This window comes from Onychostruthus taczanowskii, unplaced genomic scaffold (assembly GCF_017590055.1).
Source record: "Onychostruthus taczanowskii isolate IOZ18803 unplaced genomic scaffold, ASM1759005v1 scaffold15, whole genome shotgun sequence".
Taxonomy (NCBI): Eukaryota; Metazoa; Chordata; class Aves; order Passeriformes; family Passeridae; genus Onychostruthus; species Onychostruthus taczanowskii.
Genome location: NW_024498685.1, coordinates 7,321,502 through 7,341,836, shown reverse-complemented (window position 1 = coordinate 7,341,836; position 20,335 = coordinate 7,321,502). Strand labels below are relative to the sequence as shown.

At 42.3% G+C, this 20,335-nt stretch overlaps 2 protein-coding genes across 6 annotated transcripts in view; one reads left to right on the top strand and one right to left on the bottom strand.

Moving 5' to 3' along the window:
- The window catches only part of TTC38 (tetratricopeptide repeat domain 38), a 24,542-nt gene extending 21,984 nt beyond the window's left edge, over positions 1 to 2,558 (top strand). The window contains exon 15 of the mRNA XM_041398784.1: positions 2,435 to 2,558. The gene's annotated coding sequence lies outside the window, so the exon portion shown is untranslated. The remainder of the gene's footprint in view (positions 1 to 2,434) is intronic.
- LOC121332887 (zinc finger CCCH-type antiviral protein 1-like) overlaps positions 1 to 20,335 on the bottom strand; it is a 24,653-nt gene that overhangs the window by 3,727 nt on the left and 591 nt on the right. Inside the window, exons 2-13 of one of the 5 annotated variants that reach the window (XM_041398777.1) lie at positions 18,430 to 18,562; positions 15,590 to 15,842; positions 15,369 to 15,479; positions 14,921 to 14,989; positions 14,302 to 14,358; positions 13,247 to 13,348; positions 10,672 to 10,795; positions 9,323 to 9,488; positions 7,454 to 7,574; positions 6,777 to 6,873; positions 6,295 to 6,376; positions 1,515 to 1,645 (exon numbers count right to left, since the gene is read on the bottom strand). In XM_041398777.1, the coding sequence (XP_041254711.1) occupies positions 1,515 to 1,645; positions 6,295 to 6,376; positions 6,777 to 6,873; positions 7,454 to 7,574; positions 9,323 to 9,488; positions 10,672 to 10,795; positions 13,247 to 13,348; positions 14,302 to 14,358; positions 14,921 to 14,989; positions 15,369 to 15,479; positions 15,590 to 15,842; positions 18,430 to 18,562 (1,446 nt within the window). Of the gene's footprint in view, positions 1 to 1,514; positions 1,646 to 2,605; positions 4,794 to 6,294; positions 6,377 to 6,776; positions 6,874 to 7,453; positions 7,575 to 9,322; positions 9,489 to 10,671; positions 10,796 to 13,246; positions 13,349 to 14,301; positions 14,359 to 14,920; positions 14,990 to 15,368; positions 15,480 to 15,589; positions 15,843 to 18,429; positions 18,563 to 20,335 lie in introns of those variants that run through there. The other 4 variants (XM_041398778.1, XM_041398780.1, XM_041398779.1 and 1 more) reach the window with 4 other exon arrangements.

Sequence of the window (20,335 nt, the reverse complement as noted above, 5' to 3'; positions counted from 1 at the left end):
ACCAGTAACCTCAGGGGCTCTGTGCTTCCACAGTGGCTCAAAGCTGGAGGCAGCTTGTGCTCTGTGCCACAGCCCCAGCTCCTGCCCCTGAGAGGTCAGTGCTGCTGGGGAGATGGGGCCAGGACACAAACCCAGCCTGCTTTGCCCACTGCTCACCCCACTGGTTGAGTCCAGGGTCACAGACTGATCTGTGAACAGGGTCAAAACAGAAATCACAACAAAAGGCTCAACTCATATTTCCCATCATTATTCCACAGCATCCAGACACCTCTCAGTTTTTCAGAAGCTGCTGAAGAGGACAAGGCAGTAATATTCTCCAGAGAGTCATCAGCCACAAATTAAGCCGGGGGGAAGGGAGAATCCTTCCAACTTGTAAATTAGTAAATGGAAAGTTAAGAGCAATGGACTGAATACTTGTTCACTGAGAACTTACTGCGAGGGTGGTCAGGCCCTGGCACAGGGCGCCCAGAGAAGCTGTGGCTGCCCCATCCCTCAAAGTGTTCCAGGCCAGGTTGGACAGGGCTTGGAGCAACCTGGCACAGTGGAAGATGTCCCTGTTCATGGCAGATTGGATGAGCTTTAAGGTCTTTTCCAACCCAAATTACTCCATCATCCTCTGGACTTGGCAATGTTAAACTCTGCCTGCTTAGCTTAATTACTTCATTGGAGGAGGATAAAAAATATGCAGTATTACATGTTTTGAAGTCTCTTATGTTTTGCTAGATAAAAAGGTTTTATGAATTAGTAGCTGATAACTTTCTAGGTTCCATCATTTTGCAGGTGAAAGCATTTATTTGAGCCGTATTTTTCTACTCCATGACCATTCCATACCGTCCTTGAATGCTTACTCTTGTTTTAAACTACAACTGTTCTAAGCAACAGCTTAATCCTACATCAAACTAGCCTGAACACGGTTGAACCCCAGCTCTAATCTGCTGGTATCCAGCTTGGCCTAAGCACCCAGTGTTCAGTATCACTGATGCAGATGTTGAAAACCAGAAAGGACCTCTGGAACTCAGAGATCATCAAGTTAAAACACAAGGATTCTTTCTCAGTGAATACTGACTTTGTTCAGCAAAGGCACCTTAAATAAACCTGACTGGAACAAAAAGGCCCAAGCAGCCTTTACTCTCTTTAGCATTTCATATACTCTAATGGATAAAGATTTGTAACAGACAGAGCACGTGTGCAGCAGGCAGCTAGCTATTGCTCCATCGACAATCACTGTTCCACATCCCTGTAGGTATCCTCAGCCCAGTTCTGCATCATGTGTGTCTTTCTCTCCATGCTCCTCTCCCCCTCTTCCAAGGAGCCATGCAAAGGGAACCTCCCCACAGAGCATGGCAATCTGTGGAATGCCTCACACACCAATCTCACCCCTGAAATTGCTAATAACAAAATACCAGTCACGTTAAGGCACAGGTGGCAACCTCCTTTCTTTCCTAGAAAGCACATACAGGACAACCTGTTCTTGGAGACTGCCTCCTCATAAGGACAGGGAAACAAGTACTAACCACTGAAACACCTTCCAGAGGGATGGATTCTGAATCCTCTGTATTTTAAGGATGCTGTAATTTTTCATAGTCTGATGAAACAGCTGCTTTATTTCATTGTATTCAGAGGTTGTGCTGCTGATCACCACCGCCTATAAAATACAAACCAAAGCAAAAAAAGGCATGAGGCTGCAGTGAGTTTGGAACACACGGAAGCCTAATTCCAGCAGAAACACTTTCAGAAGGGTCCCCAAACTATGCTTATGAAGGGTAATTAAATGCTTCAGATCATGACTGTTAATAACCAAATACCACCAAGTAAATCAGTCTGTCACTCCAGCTTTGCAAGGACACCTCACCTCTCTTCAGGAAAGATGTCGAAAGGTTTATCATCTCCAAGAGTTGACACCTGCAACTTTAAATCTCAATGGAACAGAAATTGGAAAAAAAAAAATTTGACAGATTATTCCAGTCAGTTTTATATCTAAAGCTGATTAAGAAAAAAAGATCTTAGATAACAGTATCATTTGTAATTAGACATTTATGGGAGCTTCAGCTATTAAAGATTAAACAAACAAAACATAAATACCCTCCTGGCATTGTGGTGCCTTACCTTTTCAAAGTTAGAACATAGAAAGCATTACTTAAATACGGACTTCAAAAAAAACCCCCTACATTTCTAAACAAATGTGACACCAAATATCTGCTTAAAAAAATACATCTCCTTTCCCAAAGGAAACAAAGTTTATTTAGCCATTATACTTTTATTTATTTATCCATACATTTTGTGTTTAAAAATCCATTAAGAAATGCTCATTTTTCCCAAAGAGAATTTAATGCAAAACATAATTAAAACATTACTCGGGCTCTTCTGCTTGTTTATGTCATGCATGAATTTTCCATTTTTTTCTCCAAAGTAATTCATGTATTTTACCTTCTAGAATCAACATTTATCTCCATAAACTGCAAAAGTGTGATGCTGGCAGGCTCATGTCACCTGGTAATACTTTCCACTTCACCACAACTTAAGCCAAGCAGGAATTTAAGATTACAAAGTGAGATCCCAACAGCCCACGTTCCAAAGTGTTTCAAGCAGGAAAGCTGTGGCCATCCTAAAAGGTAACAAGGAAACTAACATCTTACCCTACCAGCCAAAAACTCCATGTTTTAGAAGGCTGAGCTTAGAAAGAAAATAAAGTAGGATAGAACTTGTGTTTCACAGGTACATTTAAGCACTTACTAATGAGAAGATCGCTCACAGGGAAGCGTTCTGAAGATTAAGAATAAAGTCAGCTGCACAAGAAAGAACTATTTCTTTGAATTTATTTAAAAGCCTTTAAAAAATTGAGTAAAATTTCCCATGTCTCAATACAGAAGCATTTTCCAAAGCTTTACAGCACAGCACATAAAACAATCAGGATGTGCAAGTATTGATTGTCTGCAGTCTGTGGCACCACAGCCCAAGTTGCTCACCATCACCTACAGGATGAAGATCATGTCACTGTATTTCATATATTTATTTAGAATCACAGATTGGTTGGGTTGGAAGGGACCTTAAAGCCCATCCAATCCCATCCCCCTGCCACGGGCAGGGACCCCTTCCACTATCCCAGGTTGCTCCAAGCCCCGTTCAATCTGGCACTTCCACTGGTGGCACATCCACGTTCTCTGGGCACCCTGTGCCAGGGCCTCACCAGCCTCACAGGGAAGAATTTCTTCCTAATACCCAGTCTAAACTTACTCTCTATCAATCTGAAGCCATCCTCCCTTGTCTTGTCACTCCAGGCCCTTGTAAATTATCAGCTCAGCACAAGGGGGGTTCAGGGGCAGGGCATGTCCATCTCTAACCACCAGCACCCCCAAGTCCTTCTCCCAAGGCTGCTCCATCTGCTTATCCCCAGCCTGAATTGACCCCAAGGGTTGTCCTGGCCCAGGTGCAGCACCGGTACTTGTTGAACTTCATGGGATTCCCATGGGCCACCTCTTGAGTTTGTCCACATCCCTTCGGATGGCCCTATCCTTCAGGTGTGTCATCTGCAAATTTATTTATACATGAACAATTTCCACTTAAACTACAAATGTACTTTTGCTCTGCTGCATCCTTCAGGCTCATGGTGTGATTCTTGGGGTGTCCTGTGCAGGTGTTGGACTCGATGATCCCAGTGGGTCCCTTCCAACTCAGCCTATTCTGTGATTCTATGATCTCCTCCTGAGGAACTGAAACCTTTCTAGGTAAAACAGAGGGTCAGCCATGTTACACATGGCTTAAACCTGTAAGAAAGGTACTTGCATTATTTTATCATATGATGACCTGACAACAAACTGTTCTCCTTTCCATGGGAACTTGTGTGTTTGTCCTTATTTCCCCAAGGATGCTTCTAGTGCTAATAAAGGATCACAGCATCACACTGCTGTTGAAGGCTGATATGGCATAACTACACAACTTCTTCAGCATTTTTCACCTTCAGGCCTGAAAAGGAAATCCCACTGAGTGTGAGCATTTGCTACCCTGTTATCAAGGAGCAGAGTTCCCAAGGCAGAGAAGGAATCACTGCTCTGGCTGCAATTCCCACCAGTGTATGACTGCACAAGAGCAGAACTCTGTGACTCACACCCTGAGCTCTGCTTCACGGGGGTGTTGGAAGGAGCAGGGCTGGTGCTGGTGGCAGTGACCCCACCAGAACTGACATCTGTAAAATGCACACACACTCTTCACATTGCATCCTGTGCCTGGTACAGTGCAGCAGTCCTTGGCCTGCCTGTGGCCAGGATTCAGCAGCACATCAACCACACAAAAACTGACAGGAAACCACACATCCAGTGCACACTTTTCTCAGCTGTACATTAAAGAGACAATTTTAAACCCAGCAAGAAGTTTCACGATATAATAAATTCTTTTTTTTTTTTTTCCTTTAAAGCATTTAAAAACGACTAATTCCACTTTGTGAAAACAAAGACAGGAGAAATTCACACCAACTTTCCAATCAGTGTTACCAATTTCCATTGTGCATTTTATACACTTCTTTCTACAGAACTGTTCTCAATGACTTACAGATTAAGACATGGCAATACTCAAAAAATAAGCAATGTTACCAAAACACAGCATCGCATTTTAAGCCAAGATAACTTTCTGCCTATCTCACAGGTTCCTTTTTAAAACAGATCACTTCCAGCACAGCAGATTCTGCCAGGATTATTTGTCAGTGTCTGAAGAGAAGGCAGTTCATCGAGTTGTAGCTGTCAGCTCTTACAATGGTCACCACAAGCATGCAGAATCCCAGCCACTCCCAATATTACCTACTGCAAAAAAAACAAGCTTAGGGTCCCACAGAAAGATTTAATCTAGCCCAGGCTTTCACTTTTAGTGCCAACAGGCACTGTCACATTTCCTTTCCTGTGAAAGGCACTCACAAGTTAAAGAGATATTTTCTTAGGTGCCAACTGAGCAAGCAAACTGAGCTCCTTCTACTCACACATCCCCACATGTACAACCAAAAGATATTATGTGTTCCAAAGCTTCCTACATTCACCCCAGTGACTCCAGAAACACCCCAACAAATGCACTCAACTAAAATTCAGACAAGTTTTCAGAGCAAGTACGGGAAGCAATTAAGTACACACAGCTCAAGAGACCTGAAGAGAACAGAGCTACCTGTCTTTCTGGCATTCTTTGGAAAATTTTATGCTTGCTAGTTAAGATGCTGATAAGCCAAGGGAAGACCATATTCCTGTGTTACTTCCACTGGGCTCCAAATATCACAGGCAAATCTTCAAAGGGGCTGCCTGCCAGATTCCCACACACTCTCATTATTATTTAATCTTTTCTTTATGGAAGTCATGACTCAACAGGAGGGACTCTCTAGCAGTTTTGTCTGACCCTGTGTAAGCAGTAAATAATCAAGTGTCCTTTGCTATCAAATCTTGTTAAACCACTGTCTCCTTCACTATCAAATTTTATCAAATGGTGATTTTATATCAACATAGCACTCCTCTCTTGTAAGTGAAGTGCTTTACTCCACCCATGACACTGACACACAGCCACACACTGCTGTTCCTCAGCCCCCAGGGTAGCTGTGCCAACACAAGCTGGTCAGCATCACACAAGATTCTGTGACACAGTCAACAAGGAAAGCCTCAGACTGCTCCTCAAGCAGGGTCAAAAGCACTACACAAAGGGCCCGTGTAACATGAAAAAGTCTTTTTTTCTAGAGTCCTGCAGTACTTCCACAAACTGTGCTGCTCTTCCAGAAGGACTGCAGGACCTAGAAATCTAAAAAACACCCACATATTTTGGTCTTGGTAGACCAAATAACAACACAGACTTTGGGCTGACAGGGGTTGCGTTTGTTTTGTGGAAGACATCACTGCAATGGTTTTTGTTTTATTTTATGGTTGTAGATCTTTATTTCTGCCATTTCCTGAGGCCAAGGTCTGCGCTCAGATCCATGATGTATGTGACAGTACTGGAGGATACAGAGATTTCCTTTCCTGGATCTCCAATCCAAATTTACTCTTCCTGTGTTGAACTTGGTGAGTTTTGGGTTTGTTGTTTGGAGTTTTTGAGTTTTTGGTTTGGGGAGTTTTTGGTATGTAGATAAACACCTAAAATGCAGTTGAAGTTCAAGGCAATTTGGCACTTGTTTTATGAGCCCTTGGGAGATCATCTAGACCTTCAGCACACCCACCCAAGAAATTCCTCCTGTCCCTTTTTAGCATCCATACAGTTACAGTTGATTCAGTTAAGCTCTGAACTGTGCCTATCCATCAGAATTACAAGAAGGGGCAGAAACAAAAAAGATACCTTGTATCCAAAGTCAGGCAGTGCAGATGCATCCCAGTGACTAGGACAGGTCTGATTTGGAATAGAAGAATCCCTTTGGCTGCTTGCAAACAGACAGAAAATGAAGCGTTAGTAATTCTAGTACTGCTCCAAACACTCACATTTGGAGCATCCCCTTTGGCCAATTCCTCTATTTAAAAATGAACAAAATAAACCATAAAGAAACTGGGAAATAGCCTCAGTCTGTAGGCTGGGCTCTGCATGCTGCCACTCAACCATCACAGCCTCTTGCACTTGTTTTTTTAAGTAACAGCTGTGGCTGGAGTAACATGCATCCCAGGCACCAAGACAGCAGTTTGTGATACAGCTTCTGGTTTTCAGTCCCCTGGATAGGCAATCTCCAGCAGCACCTGTGTTCTTTGTACAGCTACTGCCAGCACTGGGACCCATTTTGCCTTATGATTACTTCTAAAATATGAAAAAACAAACTAAGGAGCACTTACCCTGTCTTTATCTTCTGCACATCTTCAGAAGACACAAATTTTGGTCGCCTGCAAACTTGTCTTCGAGTTTTAAAACTGATGTTTGTCTGAATCATTTCTTGAGGAGAAAAAAGAGAAGGAAAAAAAAAAGTCATGAGTAAGTCTACAAGAAAGGGTCATCTTGTCCTCATCAGTTATTCTTTAATGAAAACTGCATATTTTGCATATTTTTTAATGAAAGCTCACATTCACTGTCAATTCTACCTGCTGAGGAGTAGCACAAAGGCTGTATAAGCTTCCTGTCTTTCCTGTAACTCCATGATTGAACCTGTGCCTATCCTGCTTGCTCCCTCAAGCCACTCAACGCTCTTTAAACATTGCTACAGTAACACAAAGATGCCTAACTTGTATTTTTTACCATCCACAGTGTTACTTACTTTCCTTAAAGTTTACTATGACTTTAGGTGAAGACTATGAACGTTTATATTTCTGGTCAGATGTGAGTCTGGAGAGTGTCAAGGAACAAGGGGAGAAGGTTACTTTTGTGAGGAATTTGCTCTGGGCCACCACTACCTCACTTCCAGTAAGTGAAACTGGTGGTGTCAGGAAAGGAACTCATACCCTCTAAAAGCAGGGAGACTTTGCAAGAGTCTATAAAGCATTGCATAGCTGTAGATGAGAACCTTTAAAATTACTACCTTTAAAATTGAGTTCATACTGATGTTGGCCAGCTTGGAAAGGTACAATGGCACATGGATCTGCTTGATACAAATTCTCAATAACAGCAGAAGATGGTGAGGTTGTGCTGTTCCCTTCTTCCTTTGTGGGGAGAAGAGAAAGAAATAAAGAGAATGAGAAGTATCACAGTCAGGACTAAATCCTGGATAACTGGCTGGGGTAGAGGGAAAGAAGAGGCCAAGTGTAGGATGACAAGGAATCTACCCAGAACTACGGTGGCCTGAGGCTGAGTACTGAATATTTGTAACATAAACACAAATATATAATTAGAAATTTTAAATTCCTGTAACAAGTTGTGCTGGTTCTGGCTGGGGTAGAGTTAAATTTCTTCCCAGTAGCTGGTAGTGGCTGTGTTTTGGATTTGTGCTGGAGCAGTGCTGATAACACAGGGATGTTTTAGTTATTATTTAGTTTAGGCATGCACAGAGCCAAGGCCTTTTCTGCTCCTCTCCCCCCACCGGTGCTGGGCCTGGGGGGCACAAGGCCTTGGGAGGATACACATCCAGGAGAGCTGGCCCCAACTGGCCACAGGGACATCCCAGACCGTAAGGTGTCACTCCTGTACACAAAGCTGGAGGAAGGAGGAAGGAGAGACATTTGGAGTGATGGAGTTTGTCTTCCCAAGTCACTGTGACCTGTGATGGAGCCCAGCTTTCCTGGGATGGCTGAGCACCTCCCTGTCCAAGGGAAGAGGGGAATGAATGCCTTGTTTTGCTTTCCTTGTGCGTATACTTTTGCTTTATCTTTTAGTCTTTATCTCATCCCACAAGTTTTATCACTCTCTGCCCAGTTCCTCAGCAGGGAAGGGGGCAAGGCTGAGCTGCAACCAGCTGTGATGGGTACACTCAACTCCTTACCAAACCAGAGCTAGTTTGGTTCAGGCTCCAAAGGAAGCAAGGGCCTAGGCCAAGAACTTTTCTAGCTCCAACCTGCTATCTGAAAACCCACAAAGGAACAGGGTGACATGGTGAGAGCATTGGTGCATATGAGCTTGGAAACAAACGCTGATGATGTGATTAATGCATGAATAGCAGGTGGTTCTTCCAAGACTAATTTGCCAAGGAACAAAAAAAAAGTTGCAGGTGTAAGGAGTCTCACTCCTACATTTTACTTTGCTTGTGATTTACCTATGAGCCAGCCACTTTATTCCACAGCCAGGAAAGCCTGAGTGAGCTCCTTGCAAGCTGTCCCTGCTAAAGAGCAGCTGGACAGCTGTGATCTCTCCTGGACCTGGGTGACTCCCTGAGGTTGAGTACTCTTTGGGGTTACTCTGAGTCTTTTAAACTGCACTCTATCCAAAACCTTTCTCTGTGTACTTTTCCAAGTCCCTGCATCACCTTTGTGTTCTACCATTTGTGCTCCTCCACTGTAAACCATATGGGATAAACTCATCTGCCTTGGGGGAAGGTGAGATTCTATATGTATTTCTTTTCCTGCATTTTTCAGATAGACTACGTTCTCATGAGGACTTGGACATACATGGAAGAAGACTGCATTTGATCTGAGAGAGCAGAGCAATCCTTGCATGTGCTAGGAAGTAGGGCATTGCTTAGAAAAGAGGCAACTTCTTCCCAAGTATCTTAAGAGCCGTGTCTGTATTTTAAATCTCTGTAGGAGCCATGGACTACTCCAAAAGGGAGCTCTCTTTCCTCCAGCCTGTCAGCATTTTATCACATCTGTTATGAACAGATGTAGTTTCACTGCCTTACCCAACGCTGTAAAATTCAAGCACAAGGACTCAATTAATCCTGTTGAGAAAAGGGGAAAGGGTGCAGAGAGGCTCCCCATATTCCTGCAGAAGTGACTCAAAGCACAGGATGTGAACTCACCTCTTCTCCATATTCAATCCACTCGTTTTGGTTATTCTTCCAGTACCAAATCCACTGTGTGGTCAGGAGGAATGTGGGTTTTGTGACTGATGATGGTGTAGAGAGACGTCGAACCAAAGAAGAAGAGCAGGTCATTGTCTGGAAATTAATGTTCTTACTTGGGAAGCTGTAAGGACAAATTCAGGTTTATTGTAGTTAGCAGTGCATATTTTATCCTATCATCCCCAGTTTAGTGCTGTTTTCTTTAATATAAAGTAACCAAACTCAATTAGATCTGAAATAGGAGTATTTCTTTCCCACAGCACATGGCAGCTCTGAAAGCCATTTCCAAGCTTCAGAAGTGAACTCTGGCCTGTGAGACACCAAATGCCACCTCAGTCACTTGTGGCACTGCCAGCTTTACAATGTCAGGCTCCAAGTACAGTGTGGCAAAAGGAACTTCTGTGATAACTAAGCGTGGTTACAGTCTTTCTCAGTACATAAGCAGAATGTGCAAAGTGTGTGACTGAATTTGCCAGCAATCACCTGCAGCCTATCAACTTTGTTCTTTTTCTGTGGTTACCAAGGATAAATCACAGCAACCACAGCTGTGAGTTCTGCAAACTGCATTCATCACTGGAGCCACCTGGGCTCTTACTCCTGCAAGGCTTGAAAAGTTAATTCTCAGGCAGGAAGATTTTGATGGCAGCCTCCTCTTGGGAATATTGCTTGTGATCTCCAGAAAACTGCCAACCAAAATCAGCTGGTGCCTTAAGAGGCATGGGCCAAAACCAGAATACCATTTTGTGAAGCCAAACTTGGGGTGCCCAATGAATCCAGGTCGCTTTGAGTAGGACTTTTCAGAAAGGAGCTAAAAGGAAAACACACTCTTCAAATAGAAATAAAAAAAAAAAAAAAATGGGCTGCTTACACAAAGGACATTTCATAAAATGTCTCTAGGTATGTTAGATTACTATTATTGTTATTATAGATACTAGCTGTAGTAGGAAAGAAATAGCTATACAGAAGGACCAGCTCTGAAATGCTGTCAAAAGGCCCAACTTCATTACTGTAAACTGATTAGTGATCTGAAATACTAAAATTTTAAACACTGGCTTTTTACTTTGTACAGTTTAACATGCAAGATACAGTTTTGTTATTTTTAGAAGACAAAACTGGAGTGGGATTTTCATGCAATCATTCTTTCTTTGCTTTTCTAAAGGAAAAATTCTTGTTTTTACATCCTCCCAGCTTCTGAGAGGTTCAGTAACCAGAAGCTGAGAAGTCAGACATCTTTAGGAAGAAAACACAAGTTTTCCTACACAGGCTCAATCACAATACTCCAAGCAAGGAGTCCAGCATTACTACACCTGCTGTTCTTTGGGTCACAATAGGCCTTTTCAATTTCCTCCATCATGGAAAGTGCATTCCAGTTCAACCCGTCATATATCTCCCATTTATATGGCAAATGGTAATGAACAGATTTGCATTTATCTGTAACAAAATCAGACATAGTCAAGAATTCTGCAGTCATTAACACAGAGAGCAAGACAAGAAAAAACCAAAATAGAACCAGCATCTTTTATACTTTGAGGCTTTCTCTCCTGGGCTTTGGTATAAGCAATGAAGAAGAGTGCTGAAAACAGAAGGGGAGTGTGTTTCTGCAGTCTTATCAAGAAAAGCAACATATATATACATATATACACAGAGCCAAATGTATTTGAAAGACACCTGTAGTGGTTTTGGTTCACTAATTTGAGATTTTTTGATTAATGTACTAATTAGTGTGGTGGGTTTAGTGTTGGTTAATTACTAGTGCACGTACTAGAATGTACTGATTTATTTTTTGTTGTGAGAGAGAATTAGGAGAAATATAAAATAAGCTCAAAATTTTAAAAGGGTATAAAGAAAAATTTATTAATAGTGACTAAAAGAGTAGTAAGAATCAGAGAACAATTTTTAGGACACTTCTCTTCCCTTTACAACTTTTTTTTTTTCCTCATTGATAATGTAAAGAGAAAAAACCTAAAATTTTTAGTTAGTTTACTACTTCTAGAATAGTCTTTCTTTAGTTTACTTAGGGAGAGAAGTCCTTCTTAATATTATGGAGACTTCTCAACAATAAAATAGTTCTCTCACGGCTCTTAATTTCTACAAATAGCATCTGTTTGGGGAAATTTGTAATCATTAAATCTTTCTCATTTTTGGTAAGTTTTTCTCTTAGTTGTGTTTGTGGGCCATGTCAGCTTGTGGGGTATTGGTTTAAACATGAGTTGTTTAAAAGCAAAAGTTCTTAATATCTGTCTCTGAAATTATCTCTAGGAATAGAGATATTTTCTTTCTTTGGAGTATAGGATCTTTATCACTCATCTCTTCTTCTGTTCAAACTTCTTATAGGATTGTAGCTACTTTAACACTTGTTTACTTTAGTATGGAGGTTTTTGCTCAATATCTACAATTTGAACACTTTCATTTCCTCATACTTTTAAGTGTTAAAGGGGGAAAAGAGTCCTTTTCTATAGTTTTACAAGAGAATTTTAGCCTAAAACTAAAGGCATTTCTTCATCTTTCTTATTTGGGACTTGACTTCTTCATCGACGTTGATGTTCTTATGTTGTTTCTTTATGTGTTCCTACTTCTGTCTTATTCTCTCATTCGAGGGAGGATTGAAGTATTGGAAGAGTTAACATTTTGCCTGGGGCCTGCAGATGCTTATGTGACCACGGGAGGCTGTGCTCCACTGTGCTGGGGGAAGTGGTTAGCATTTCAGCAGCCTCTGGCCGGTAGCCACGGGGGCCCAGTGGGCACCTGGGGCAGGGGCCACCCCACCATGTCACCTCTTTGCCAGCCGGAAGGGGAAACAGAAAGTTTTTGAGTTTTTTTGTCTTTAACATGTGTTTTTCACAGAGACGTGTGCAGCTTCCCAGTGGTTTAACAGGCTGGCAGTTCCCAAAGCCAAGCACTGATTGGTTTCCTATCAGACACTGAGGAAATTGCTAGCAGCCTCTCCTAAAACATCACTTCTGTGATCACTTCTGTGCAAAACTGAAGGGTTTTCTTCTGGCTGACACTCCACATCCAAGTATGGATCAAACATCTTATAACTTTCTAGCCCAATGTAGCAATAAAGCACACTAAGACTCCAACAGCTACTTGAGTTTAGTTATCTGGTGGGCACAGTAGGGCTGCTTTGAGCCTGACCTTACAGTTTCACCAGGTACACTGCTCACATCACACAGGGTGTTTTGTCAGGACCAGGTGGTCAGAGGAGTAGCAGTCCTTTAGAAACTGGCTGCACAAGATCAGGGAAAGAAAATGTCATGGTACCTCCTCACAATAAAGGAAGAGCCAAACCTGGGGGTTAAATGACTCTTCAGGACAGCTCCCAAATACAATTACTTATATTCTTCCCTCAGACCTCTGTTCTGGACACTACCAAAAAGACAATGGACTGGATTTATCTTCAGCTTAGCTGGTACAACTACTGTGGCTTTTAAAGATGTTTTAACACCTCAGATCACTTTTTAAATTACTTAATGGGGGAGAAGATGGCTATTATCTGATGTACATAGGATAGATACAGTAGGAATAAAGGGTGACATACATTTATGAGCTGTCAATAATGACAGCACAAAGTCAACTCATAACTTAAATCTAGCAACAGAAAGGGTAACACTTCACACTCAAAGGGCTTTGCCACAGAAATGCACCTAAAGCCTGCCCCCATCAAAAGGGCTGAAATAGGCTGGATTATCGAGAGGATAAAGGGTTTAAGTATACCATTTGGCTTTTTTTCTGATTCTGTTTGTAATTCTGACAGTGTTTATTAATGACTTGGAAAGAAAATAAACTGCTGAGGAGACACAACTGTCACCACTAGCCCAAACCATTGAGCAGGAGTCTCTCTGCAGACAAGTCTTCAACATTACTTCTCATAAAGCTTACCCTTGTTTTTGCAGTACCTCCAGACATAGAACAAACAGATCTCATCACAGTTATCTTCTTTGTTGTCCTTCGAAGCTTCATCAGAGGAACTGTCCTTTTTACCTACAGCAAAGAACATCACAGTCTAGATTTGCTTTAAGAGAAAGATCCTGCATTTGGTACTTCATCCCAGAAATAACAAGGATTTGACTGCAGTAGCAAAGATAGGTCCTTACTCTGACTATCTCCCATACAGCCCAACACAGAAGTCAGGGCTTTGTGACTGAACAATAAACCCTGACACTGGAAGGAGTCTCAGTGAGGAAGGGCAAGGGCAGTGTCAGGAAGCTCAGAACAACACAGGGTGTGACTGACCATGGTTCTTACAAAGAAGCTGACTTTGTCTCCACACCAAGGGGACCAGAGGGTTCATAAAAGCCAATGACAGCTGAGCAGACTGACTGGGAGTAGAAGTGTTTCTCTCAGAGTCAGCCAGACCAACATGGGTGTAGTGAGCACAGAGCTCAGCCCCACGCAGAGGTATTAAACCTAAACAACCAACCAAAGAATTCTGAAAAGGGCAACTGGCTTGAGCTGGCTTCTATATCCCCAGGGACTGGGGACACCCAGTGAGTATATATTGAGGCAGTGAGTATATTATTCAGATCTGCAATGGGAAGCCCATTATTATTGTGATTAAACTGTGCACTGTAATTGCTATGTTTTAAAAGTCAGCATCTGTATTTTGTTTACAGTGGACTTTGCATCACTTTGCTACATCAGAACTGGGCATCAACTGGGCATGGGTAGAATAAGATGTAATTTTCTTCATAGCAAGCCATATGATGCTGTTTTAGATTTTTGACCAAAACAATGCTGTTAACACACTCATGCCCCAGCTTCTGCTGAACAGTGATATACATCACAGCCTCAGTTTTTCACCATGGATTTCAGCACACAGCAAGGCACACACATAAGCTGCACTCAGCTACCACTGGGAGCTGTCAGGCTGTGTGAAATCAAGGCCCAATGAAAACCACTGGTCTCAAGACTGGAGAGCTGGAAACAATCCGTACCTTTATCTTTATCTCCTGCTCCCTTTGGCAACTGGTCTTGCACGGTGCTACTGGGACCTGTGTGAGAAAACTGAATGAGCAGCACTGCAGGGCCACAGGCTCAGCTAGCTGGCAACATCCCAGTCTCTGTGGAGAACTATGTCCATCCCACGTGTGATTTGATATGAAACATTACACTGTCCATGTGTGGAGTATCTAAAAGAACCTGTCCAGAGAGTACTGGACTCTGACAAGCTCTAAAGCCAAGGTCCTTCTGCCCAGAAGAACAAGAGATTTACCATTGCTATTCACTCTCTGGAAGGTATATCAAGACAACACCTCTACTGACAAAGCCATATTGATTGCCTAGAAAGAGTAGGCAGGGAAAAATACTGCATGCACAGATACAATTCTTTCACTTTCCTAGGAAGGAAAAAAACATGTCCAGGACAGTACAGAGTGCTGCACAATGCTTGGGCAGAAATTCCAGAACTGCTCCACTGGCCATCTGGCACCATGGATTTCAGAACACAGCAAGGCACACACATAAGCTGCACTCAACTACCACTGGGAGCTGTCAGGCTGTGTGGAATACGAAAGCCACTGGTCTCAAGACTGGAGGGTGAGAAACAATCCATACCTTGAACTTTATCTTCCGCTCCCTTTGGCAACTGGTCTTGGCTGTGGGCAGGCACGGTGCTGCTGGCATCTGTGTGAGAAAACTGAATGAGCAGCACTGCAGGGCCACAGGCTCAGCTAGCTGGCAACATCCCAGTCTCTGTGGAGAACTATGTCCATCCCACGTGTGATTTTCCACTAGCACTCCACTGCTGATACAACAGAGGTGCAATTACAGGTACAAACCCTAGCTAGTCACTGTTATTGCCAGCCACTCAATTGCTGTTTTGAATGCAGTACTTCAGGCAATAAAAGTGCAGTTTTCCCTCCCACATGACTGTGCCATGACTTACTCCATTCTTGCAAGTGCGTAATAGCAAAGAGGGAAAAAATGTCTGTATATTGCAAGAAGAGAAATACAAAAGCTGATTCCACAAGGAAAGAGTTGGTACTATTATCTAGGTAATTACCTCCTGAAGGTGGCACATCCAGCATGCATTGCACTGTTTCCAAAGTTGTCTTCAGTTCTTTTATCCTTGTAAATGCTGGCTTTTTCCAATAATCATTTCTGTAGTTGTGTACTGAAAGCATTGAAAGGATTGTGGGGTTTAGCTGGGAGGTAAGGCAAGAACAGTTTCTACCTCTATCAAACTCAACATCATGATTAAGACCACTGTTTCTTGCAACTTACCATACACCTTCTTCTGTTCCCTGTTGAATTCTATATGTTTGTAATCACATATATCCTGGAAGTTTGAAGCTGTCTTTCCATCAATGCCTCCGGTTTCCAACACTCTCAAGGCATGGTTATCCAAGAGGTTATGGGACATTATGCATCGAGGAAATTTACATTTCCCCTTGAGAAAGTGTTGACAAACATGGAGCTTGTTGCAGTTGTTTTGCTGCATACAGTGACTACCCTTTTTGTTGTATAACTGGCAGGCCTAAAAGTGGAGAGGATAGAATAAGAAATGGAAAAGCACATTAGAATTTTTCTTTGTCCTACAGGCATGCAGCTTTAACAGCAGAAAAATGGTGATTAAAAGTCATGTGTTTGCTGTGACTTCTTTAATCTAGACAGATTTCTTGCACAGAGGAACAGGTATTTTAAGCTGACTCATGCCTTTTCAGTTTTGAAGTTGTCCATGTTTTGTTTCCAAGAAAAGCTAACCCAACAAGCTTAGAAGTGCCAAAAATGGATCCAAGACAGACTGGTTGACAGTTATTCCATTTTAAAAACCCCTACAGCATAATGAACAACAAAGAACAAATATCTCCATAAAAACATGCACACTGTGTCAAATGAGTTATCATTTCATGGAGCTGAAACTGAATTTGCACTTCTTATTTGTAAAGCTTATCCTGCATTGAAGATTCGAGCTTACAAAATGATAAGAAGAATGCTTTGACATTAGAGTATATATGGAAAAAGCAATGCACTTCCTTATTCCTCTATTCACTGAAAAAGAGGTACACAGAGAATCAGACCAGGCAACTAATCACAGACCAAAAGCTCCTTCATATTGACCACTAAGAACCACAGCAACAGTTTTGTTCCCAGAGCAGCCTGTAATAAGAAAGCTTCTTTGAGGAGAACACACAGCTGTCTGGCAGAGAGCCCCAATATCACACTGGGACTCTCACAGGTCCCCTCCAAATCCCTCTTCCCAGGAGCCACCAACCACTGCTCAGGGATGAGGAGTTGGGCATCAGTCAGTGAGTGGGGAGCAACTGTACTGGGAAATCTCTTGGGTTTTACTAATTTCTCTCTCTCATTCTCATTCCAGTTATTATATTACATTCTATTTCAATTATTTTAGTATCCTTATCTCAACCCACAAGTTTTACCTCTTTTCCAATTCTCCTCCCCATCCCACCAGGGTGGGAGAGATGAAGTGGCTGCATGGTACTTATGTGGGCTTAAACCATGATAATAGGGAATCCACTATTTAGATACATCAAGAAAGAACACTGTCCCCTTGCACCTGCCAAGAAACAAAAACCAACCAAAAAACAAAACAAACAAAACAAGAGAGCCAGAGAGGTGAGGGAAAGTGTGAACAACCCTGATGTTGTGATGCTGTTGTGTTTTTCTTACTCTGAACCCCAGTTCAAGTCAGAGAATTCCCAAGTGTCCTGTTTCTTGAGAGCTTCCTACATGCCATGTCTTCACACACACAACCAGTCAGCATTTCTAAGCAGGAAACAGCCAAATTGGCTTTTACATCCAACCTCCAAACTCTCAGGTTTATGAATGGCCTGCACTGATCACAGTTTTCTCTTGGTTTTGCTATTTTACTGCATGATAGGAGTTAAAGTGCTTAATTACAGGTAATTAATGATGCCTGCCAGGGGTGAGGGCTGAACAGATTTCTAGTAAGCACTTAAGGGTAACACCAACCAAGAACATTTGCTACTATTTGCTCACTACTGGGAACAACTAGTATTTTCCTTGCTTACTACCATGCTCCTTCAGTCTGCCAGTAAAACACTTTAAAACACTACACAATAAAAAAAAAAAAATCTGTTTTGTCGAAGTCTAGCACTTTCACAGCAGGGTACAAAGAAACAATAGAACTGTTGTGTCAACAAATCTGTGGAGATTATAACCTGCAAAAGACAAGGGCAGTACTTTGGTAATTTCTTAACCAGGAGCAGCTGTAGCCAGAAGAGGATATGACTGACTTTCAAACAGCCATACCACGGTATTGCCCTCATACACACATCCTGAACCAGAATGGAATGTTCAATCAAATTTAACAAAATCAATGAGTGGCATACAAACTGGGCAAAGATTCCTTTGTAGAAAGTCAGTGTACAAAAACTCCATGCACTTTGGAAGAGCCAGATTTGATACAAAACTGACTGCAGTCATTTGGTCATTTTCTCACAGATTCTTCTCATCTCTTACACCCTCAAGCACCAAAATGTGTGCAGGCCTGTGCAGGCCTAGATGGACTGGAAAAGGAAAGGGGCACTCACTTCCTAGTCTTCATCTCATAGAGAAGAAGCAACAAACTGGGTTTTGGTCATGCCTTTTACCCTACAGACATGTACAATTATTGTGATCTTTCAACTCTCTCTTGCTTATCTCACCCTCTGTAAACCTCTGGTGAAGTTGCTGACATTTTTCTTTGTTTGTTTTGAGCAGCTTTATGGCCACCCTGTTTGGATAACAGAACTGGCACACCAGACAGGCTGTAACCTTGCTGCCCACCTCCTGCTATCAGAGGGCAGGTCTGCTCCTGACGTATCACAGATGACAGAGCCTTCTCCAGATGGGTACTCTGGGTACTTATTGAACAGTTTTACTGCCCAGGGGGTGGGTTTTTTATTATTTTAAGTACACAGCCCTTTCACAGATCTGGCTTTATGTTGTTTCACATTGTCATTCCCATTCCTCCTTTATTCTGACTAATCTCATTTCATATCTTAACAGCTGGACATGAAGATCAGAACTCCACATTCTCTCTTGCCCTCTCCCATTCCTAATGAGCGAGAACTTTCTCTTAAGAAATCAGTACAACTTACATCAGGGAGGAAGAATGGGTCATTTTGGAGAAGCAGGACTTGCAGCTCATTCTCACTGAGCCCAGACAAATCGTGTTTTTTTAGAACTTTCTTGTTCTCTGCATTCATGATGTCATGCGAGTACTTACAAGAGCTGCAAGAAAATAAACAGAAATATCAATGTTTACTCCTTTAGTCAAGCTGATTTAAAGAAGAAGCTCAGATTATGTACAACTTGGGAAAAGCCATGAGAGAAAGGTGGCTTGGTGAGAGTCTCTGAACACTTAGATGGTGTCTGTAATTAGCCAGAGAATGGACCAAAGAGCAGAACTCCTCTGTGAAGTGTGCTGACCCTATCCTCCCCATTTTAAACTTCAGTACAGCCCCACCCCAGGCATTCTTTGCCTCCAGGAAGAGCCAAGTCAAGTCACATGGCCTAAACAGTCGGAGGGGAAGTTAATTTTAAAGGAGTACACCAACAATGCCAAAAGTTACAACAGCCTTCATTTTGTGCTGTCCCAGGGATGGCAAGTAAAGAAACATGCAAGAGTCTGCACAAAACAAAAGTAACAGTGAAGCTGAAAACAACACATTTTGTTATCTTCAGTGGCTGTGAAGTTTTATTTTTAAAAAATCAAAAACAGGTAACAAAGTTTAACTTATGAGTTTTGATTAAGGAAGCAATTAAGCTACACTAATGAAGTTAGTGCTGCCATTTACAAAGCCAGAAGTCTGATGAGTATGAATTAGAGAGGGAGATGGCAGATTTTTTTACATCTATTTGAAATGGTACTGCAAATCAGTAACAATGAGGAGACACATACATAGTCAGCCTGTGCATTAATTTAATGCAGTAAAATGCAGCTTCCTCATGTCCTGCTCTCCAACACATGATCTGGTACAGCTTTGAGATTAGACATAACCAGTAAAAGTACCTGTTAATTGACCAGATTCAAGTCTATCCCTTTACTCTTTCAGCCTCTAGTTCACTCCTGAAGCTCTCTTCGTGACAGTTTTACCTCAAGGTGTGTCTGGTCCAAGGTGTGTCTGTGTTTATTCATTTTTAACGCATACCAAAGTAACTTTAAATACTTAGTGTTATTGAGAGAACAGAATGGCTTATCATTATGAAAGAAATTGCCTCATTGCAAACTTTAATTCACACAAAGTCGTCCATCATGAATGTCTGCACACATCCAACAGTGAACCCAAAGTGAGCTTACTGTATTGTCTCTAATGTAACAAAAAATAGGAAAATATTATCATCCTAATGATGACAGAGACACGGCTTTTCCCCTCCAGGCTATCAGATCTTAGTGCACAGTGATCCATTTGTTGGGGCAGAAGAGGAAGGATCCAGTGGGATCATGCACGTTCCTAACACTGCATCAGCACCAGACCTGGGGCTTGGGGGTTTAAACTACAAAGTTCTTCCATCAGTAGATACACTGTCATTGTAGTGGCAAAGCTGGATTGCTCTTCTGCATTCGCCTTTGGCTTCCTCTGTTTTTCAGACCAGGCACCACCTTTGGCTAAAGGGGCTGCCAGGCCTGTCCACCCCAGGAGTCCTCCCTGTTCCAGAAACTGGGACTGATGCACCTGGGTGATCAAACAGTGCCTCTCAAAGAAAGGGCCATAAGCCAAGCAATGACTTACAGAAAAACTCAACTTTTGTAACTCTCTCGAGGGAAACCAGAGGGCATGTCAGCACTTTGCTTTCTCCTGAGAAATAGGAGTAAACTATTCCCCCCAGATGCCAGGGGGGCTGAGCGTGCGGAGACGAGTAGATTTAAACAAACAAACAAAAAGGAAAGAAACAAAAAAAACCCCAAATCGTCGGCTTCTACCGACACAGCGGGGGCCGGACACGAGTTCTTCCGGAGCAAGGATCCCCGAGGCTGATCCGAGGGCATTCCTGCCCGCTCCT